This window comes from Megalobrama amblycephala, linkage group LG5 (assembly GCF_018812025.1).
Source record: "Megalobrama amblycephala isolate DHTTF-2021 linkage group LG5, ASM1881202v1, whole genome shotgun sequence".
Classification (NCBI taxonomy): Eukaryota; Metazoa; Chordata; class Actinopteri; order Cypriniformes; family Xenocyprididae; genus Megalobrama; species Megalobrama amblycephala.
The window spans coordinates 8,618,688-8,626,121 of NC_063048.1; the positions used below are offsets into that span (position 1 = coordinate 8,618,688).

At 35.4% G+C, this 7,434-nt stretch overlaps 1 protein-coding gene across 2 annotated transcripts in view; it reads right to left on the minus strand.

Moving 5' to 3' along the window:
- The window catches only part of tfb1m (transcription factor B1, mitochondrial), a 40,020-nt gene extending 36,164 nt beyond the window's left edge, over positions 1-3,856 (minus strand). The window contains exons 1-4 of one of the 2 annotated variants that reach the window (XM_048190578.1): positions 3,733-3,856; positions 1,757-1,908; positions 1,499-1,650; positions 987-1,095 (exon numbers count right to left, since the gene is read on the minus strand). In XM_048190578.1, the coding sequence (XP_048046535.1) occupies positions 987-1,095; positions 1,499-1,650; positions 1,757-1,889 (394 nt within the window). In that variant the 5' untranslated portion in view covers positions 1,890-1,908; positions 3,733-3,856. The other variant, XM_048190579.1, reaches the window with a different exon arrangement.
- Positions 3,857-7,434: the final 3,578 nt, after the last annotated feature.

Consider the following 7,434-nt stretch of genomic DNA (forward strand, 5'->3'; position numbering starts at 1 on the left):
ACAAGATGTAATATAAGTCTCTGGTGTCCCCAGAATATGTCTGTGAAGTTTCAGCTCAAAATACTCCACAGATCATTTATTATAGCTTGTCAAATTTGCCCCTATTTGGGTGTGAGCAAAAACACAGCGTTTTTGTGTGTGTCCCTTTAAATGCAAATGAGCTGCTGCTCCCGCCCCCTTTCCAGAAGAGGGCAGAGCTTTAACAGCTCAACAACAACAAAGCTGGAGAATCTCACGCAGCCAAAATGAGGATTGTCAGTAACGGTGTTCAGCCTTACATTGTTCAAACCGGAGTCGACACTGATGGAGAGACTCAGGAAGAAGTTACAACTTTTAAACGTTTCTGAATGGTTAGTGGATAAACTTATGTAGTTGCTGTGGAGTTGATTCAACTCATCCACTAGCATGTGCCATCATGTTAATCTTTTGTGCAAATCCAGAGTTGAATTGACCCTCGTTTGTGACACATTAACTAAAGTTAAAAATGTGAAATCATAATCCCACCACTTTAAGAGAGAAAAGTGAAGTTTGTTTCACTGGGGTATAAATATGAAGTGACTGTAGTGTACAGTTTGGCAAGAATAACAGCTCCCATTCAAAGGTCCAGAAAAGCACACCTCAAAAACAACAACAAAAAAATGGTTCACTGATCACAGTTTTGTCATGGCCATCCCTGTCCAGTCCAGAATTCAGGAAAGAAAAGAAAAATCTGCCCTATGTTTATCAACCTTATTACACATTAATGGACTCCGAACTGTAATCTAAACAAAGAGAAATTGAACAAATTGAAATATTCATTTAGGAGGTGCCAATAATTGTGGCAAACATTTATTTAAAAAAAAATTTAGTGCAAGACTTTAATTAAATATTAGAGTTTTGTGGATATTGTAGATAGGAAGATAGCGAAGGCATTTTGCCACAAACCGTTTTGCTCATATTTACCAAGAATGCCATAATTATTTACTGAAACTCATTGTAATGTTTACCATCTTCCCATGTCTTGGCTATGTGAGCTGGGAACCCTTTTTCCAGTCTGTATGTGAGAATATCTCCATGTGCAATCCTCATTCTTCCTGGGGCAGCCTCAGATAAAAGCTGAAAAACAACAGAAGACCCGAATACTTCAATATACATGCTTACTAAGCTGATTTAAAAATAAAATAAATCATTGCTGACCCAGAAGAACTAAGTAATGTACATTGTAAGAGGAAAAAATTGTATATACTGTATATAGTATATATAATCATAGATCTATAAAGGCACATTTGCTCTTGTGAGATTCGGCTGCATCCACACTGACAAGAGTCATTAATGTACAAGACTGTATCAGTCAGTGAAAAATAAATATAAAAATTACTCAGTGCTGCTTCTAACTCTCACTGTGCAAACATACTATTAACTGACTCTTTATTACCAATTTTCTTTCATGAATTGTAATGAGAGTGATAAATTGGCCATGCCCAATCGTTTGCACAATCAAATAAATGAAAATGCAAACCTGTAATCCTGGCATAAAGCGAGTGTCCTTCTCCACCACTAACACGTCTGCTGCTCCAGCTTTCAGAATAGACCGGGTGAGACCCCCAGGTCCAGGTCCAACCTCACACACATGCGCATCCTTCAGGTTTCCCGCCTGCCGGACAATCTTATCTGAAATCCAATCCATTTGGTAAAAAGTTTACATTTAGTACCCACATAAACAGTGTGCTAATTCATTGAAATCACTGAAGTCTTGTAAACGTATTTCGAGATGTACCTGTGAGTCTCATGTCGAGGAGGAAGTTCTGTGAAAGCTGTTTCTCCGCTCTCAGGTTGTACAGTTTGATGATCTCCCCTATGGTCGGCAGGGGAGGTAACCGATAACAGGCCAGTTTCTGTGTAGCTGCCATCTGACTTCAGCTCAGTCAACTGAAAAACACGAGGCTCTTCTCAAATACAGTGGGGAACCAAGAGTCTGTTTTGCCAAATTTGAGGTTAATTAGACAATTAAAGGGTTAGTTCATCCAAAAATAAAATTTCTGTCCTTAATTACTCACCCTTATGTCTTTCGACACCCGTAAGACCGTCATTCATCTTCAGAACACAAATTAAGATATTTTTGATGAATTCTGAGAGCTTTCTGTCCCTCCATTGACAGTCTAAGAGACTATCAATTTCAAGCCCCAGAAAGGCAGTGGTTTAACTGGTATAATTTTTATGAAGGGATGCTTTTTTATGAAGTGCTTTGTTTGTGCAAAAAAAACAAAAAAACAATTTATCACTTTATTTAATCTTCAATGTTCGTTCACAAGAGCATCACGATGCATGCATGTTGTGTTGACGTGAGAGCAGACGTTGTTGTGTGAATGCTCATTGGAGATTAATATTCTGTAAATAATAAAATAAAATTCAATAAATCAATAAAATTGAGGTTAAACCACTGGAGTCACATGGATTACTGTCATCATTTATTTCTGGGGCTTGAAAGTGGTAGTTGTGCAGGCTGCCAATGGAGGGACAAAATGTAGATTTCATCAAAAATATCTTAATTTGTGTTCTGAAGATGAACAAAGGTCTTACAGGTGTGGAACGACATGAGGGTGAGTAATTAATGACAGAAATTTTCATTTTTGGGTGAACTAACCCTCTCTTGCTTCCATGGCATGCACTCAAAGTGACATGGATCAGGTTTTGAACAAACTTCTTCCTGTTATCAGAGCGTGATTTAAGAATGTTCCAAAGAAATGAAGGAAAGAAACTGCAAAGTAACTGCAAATCTCCATACAGAACATTTGAGCTGTCAGTGTCACATGGCTTCATCATGTCTAATAGTTCAATTACAGCCTGGTTTCACAGACAGGGCTTAGACTAAACCAGGATTAGGCTTTAGTTCAATCAGGACATTTAAGTAGCTTTTATAAATGTGCCATAGAAAAAGAAAAAACATTACTGGTGTGCATCTTGAAAACAGAACAATGACACTGACATATTTTAAGATATCTATCTATCATCTATCTATCTATCTATCTATCTATCTATATGGGCAAATGTCTACTGTCCATTTAACTGATTAATTGATTGTATATTATGTTACTGCTGTTGTAAGCGTCCTTGAGTTTTGGGAAAGGCGCTATATAAATTAAACACATTATTATTTATGTCAGTACAAGTTAAACATCTCCAACATGTATTTTAGTCTGGACTATCTTAAACCGGGTTACAGACTCGTAATGCTCGGGCAACACCTTGTGGTTAATGATCTGAACTGCAGTGACTTTGAGTCAAACTCGGTTTTACACTTCAGCTGACATTGTTACGGGTAAAATAATATACATAGCGATTTCTGGATCTCCCCGATTTATGAAAACATTTGTGGTTTATTGTAAAAAATATATAAACTATAAATTCACAAACGGAACTTTTCGGGTAATAACAACGACTAACGTTAGTCTGTCCTGAGGCAGAAATACAGAGAATAATGGGAATACAGTGGGTAACTGTATTAAAGCACAGACACATGTCCTGGTCGAGAGATTTACAGACTGCATGAACCTCCAGACAGTTAAAAGACTGAGAGCTATGCTAATAAACAACACAACAGTGTCTCTGTTTAACAAACCTAAAGCGCTTTAAAAAGTGATAACTTATATTTCACTTCTTACTCAGCAACATATTTAAACAACATCTATATTCAATAAGAACAACGCTGTTTTAAGCCGAAAAACACACAAACAGGAAGCACGTTTTCCTCACCAGTGCAGCGGTCTTCCGGAGGTTATCCTGACGCTGAAGCGTTTCATCCAATGAGGTGTCGACACTGAACAAACTGACCAATCATGTCGAAGAGGGGCGGGGATTATTGGTGCCCTTGAAAATGTGCTTTTTTACGTCGTAATTGCTCATAGTGTCCGCCAGAGAATATGTGGCAGATTTACAGATAAGCGCTACACGTTCTTCTCTCCTCAATTTACACTAAACCAGAGCTTCACAAACCTTTCTGACACGCAGATAAACATATGAAATATTGATTTGTTTTATTTTAAAATTATTCAGATGTGTGTTGATGGTTTAAACTGAAGAGATATTCTATTAAATAAACAGCAATATTGTGTGTATTTATCAAACTAATCAATAAAATTATATAAAATCATGTGAAAAATATAATATACAAAAAATATAAATGTGAAATATTGCAAATGCAGTTGAAATTCATTCATTTCATTCTTTATTCCAGACCCTTAGGTTCATATCAAACAAATAAAAGAAAAGAAAAGAATAACATACAAACTTACATTACAACAAACATTATTTAAAAAACACAAACCTGCATTCCAGTGCTTCCAGAACCAGGAGGAATACCTTCTATCACTTAATTTAGGCTCGTTTATGACCATTATAATTGTATTTCTTAATTGACACATGAAATTATACATATAATTCATTAATACAGCATGTAAAGTAACATCACTGAATACAAACACTTGCACTTGTCCACCGGGAGCTTGAGCAAAATTCATAATGCATCATTAAATGCCTGAAGCTTTTTCATTTTAGCTTTACTGTATCTACACCATAGATGCGCTGTATGAAATCAAGTACAGTAAGCTCTAAAAGTGCTATTTTAACATCATCTGTGCACATATAAAATTTACGAGCCAACATATTTGCCTGTCCATATATCTTATAGCACTGACTCTGCACATCATCATCATCATTTAGATCATTTCTAATAATGTGAACCAAGTATTTTATTTTATCCACCACATTTAATACTTGGTCACACAAATAAAAAGAGGGAAAATGTTGCTTAAAATCGTCTTTGGATTTAACAATCATAACCACACTCTTTTTAGTATTAAATTTGATATCTGCGCACCATGACTTGAACATATATGAAGCAACTGTAATCCAGCTCTATAACACAGAATAACTAAATCATCAGCATCAAATGGTTAATAAGACCATCACCTATTACATATCTGGTCTTACATTCATTTAACTCAATAGAAAGATCATCTATACAAATTAAAAAGAAGAGGTGACGATATTCCCCATTTGTCATATAAAAGGAGCCGAGAAATTCCCACTCCATCTGTATGGATTGATGTATATGTAACTTACTAACCACTTCCTTTAATGAATATATGCATAAATCAGTGCCATGCTTCCTTTTAAAACCAAACTGATTATCCATAGTTATTAAATTTTCTTTAAGCCTATCCATAAGGATACGCTCCAATACTTTTCAAATTATACTTGCTCAGGCAATTGGCCTATAATTTTCTATAGATATTTTACCAGTTTTATCTTTAATTACTGGCACTAATATAACTTTTAACCCAGGTGAAAAAAACAGTGCACTTCTATAATGTACTTAAAGTGCTCTATTTTCGTGCACTAATTTTGTACTTAATATACAAAAAATTCTTCTTTAGTACTTCTTAAGATCATCTTAAGAACATCTAAGTGAACTCAACTGTGCTATTCTGAGACACCATGAAATATGAACTAAAATGTGCTTTTAATATACTATCTCTGTATTTAAAATGTATTTAGATACCACTTATAGTACATTTGAACCCATAGTGTACTACAAGTGCTAACTAAATATAGTTTTTAAATACAGAGATAGTGGGAACATAGATTAAGGTAATACACCATGTGTTAAAAATCTTGTAAAACACAAAGCTAGTAATACTTATAATTTTTGACTGGATGTTCTGCTGTATTAGATCAGGACCACATGCTTTATTTACTGCCAGTTTCTCAATAGCATAACTGACCTCAGCAGGTCTAATAATCACACCATTATCATTCATGACTAACTTCAAATTCCTGTCTCTCTATACTATTAAAATATCCCCATAATATTTGCTACATAATTTAACAATATTCTCAGCCCTAACAACACCATCTCTACTAGTTGGCAATGATATTTTACTATTATTAGCCTTAACTTCTTTCCAGAACTCATATGCATTTTTTTGCTGAAATTTCTTGGCCATTGAGTTTGCTCTTATGGTTGCCTCATTTCTTTTAATAAACCATACAGCATATTTAAATTTAGCATTTTCCACTGTCTTTTTCTCATATTCTGGGCCATACCTCGCTTTACCTGTTAAGGCCCAGTTTTTAAAAGCATCTCTCGCCTCCAAATGCAGTTCAGAGACATTTTCATTCCACCCAGCCCTAAAAAAATCACTGTTTTTAGCTACTTTTTGACAAAAAAGTCTACTGGCATTATTTAAATAATTGATCATTTCATACATCAGACGTAAATCATAAATATGTTTAGGATTCTTACAGTTAACATTATCACACATAATAGTCTCAGTTGATACACCTATTATCTGAACTCTTCTCTGTTGATAGTTTATACTGCCTAAGTCCACTGCATAGGCGTAATTTGCGGGTGGGACAGGTGGGACACGCCCCCACCACTTTTCACCAGGGTCATATTGTCCCCATAGATATGTATATCTTTTGTCCCTACCACTTTTTGAAACATCCTGCGGCATGGATGTACCTAATACACATGAAACAACTCCAGTTGACTAGCAAAGCATTAATTTCATTTGTTTTTTAAATAAGAGGTGATCTAGCGCTGGAAGGTGGTGTTTTTGAATTCATGCTGAGCATTCGTTGATGTTGCCGCTGTTATGAGGCATGCAACTGTGCTCTCTTTGCGCTCGTGCACAGTCCACACAGAAGAGCGCTTTATCAGTGAATGCAGGTTTTAATGAGGGAGGGGTCGGTGAACTTAAAAAACGGTGTGTACTGATGTTAATTCATGTTTGTAGGAAGAGATGATCACACAGAAAATTATCACACATTTCAACAACATTTCAAATTTTCCATTATAACTAGATGAAATAAAGGAAGAAGAAATTAAACTAATAATAATAGTAAAAAACAAAAACAAACAAACAAACAGCAATAACATATTTGTCTATATACTGTATACTCTCAATGTCCATCAATTCCACAAAGAAGTCACCATCTAGACTCTCCAAAAAGTCATAGAGCACTTTCCAGATGGACCAAAAGGTATAAAGTTTGTTTTTCAGAAATAGGTAATCTTTTCTAAGGTGTGAGGTCATCCCCTTTATCCATCGAGACACACCAGGACTTTCTTCTTTTTTCCAAGAACACGCTATTACATGTTCAGCTTCTAGCAAACAGAGAGTTAACAATCATCTTTCATGTTTGGTGATTTTAACACTCAGAGGACAGATATGCAATATACACAGCTCTGGATCAAGAGGAGTTCTTTTACCAATGATTTGGCTTATGATATTCAATATTTTAACATAAAAACCAATTAACTTTAGTGCATTCGCACATGCAGTGGAATAAAGTTTACATTATAACATATATCAGGAATGTTGACCAATCAAAGATTTGACATCAGATATATCGGTTGAATTTGGCGTATCTTTGATGCAGTATAGTGTG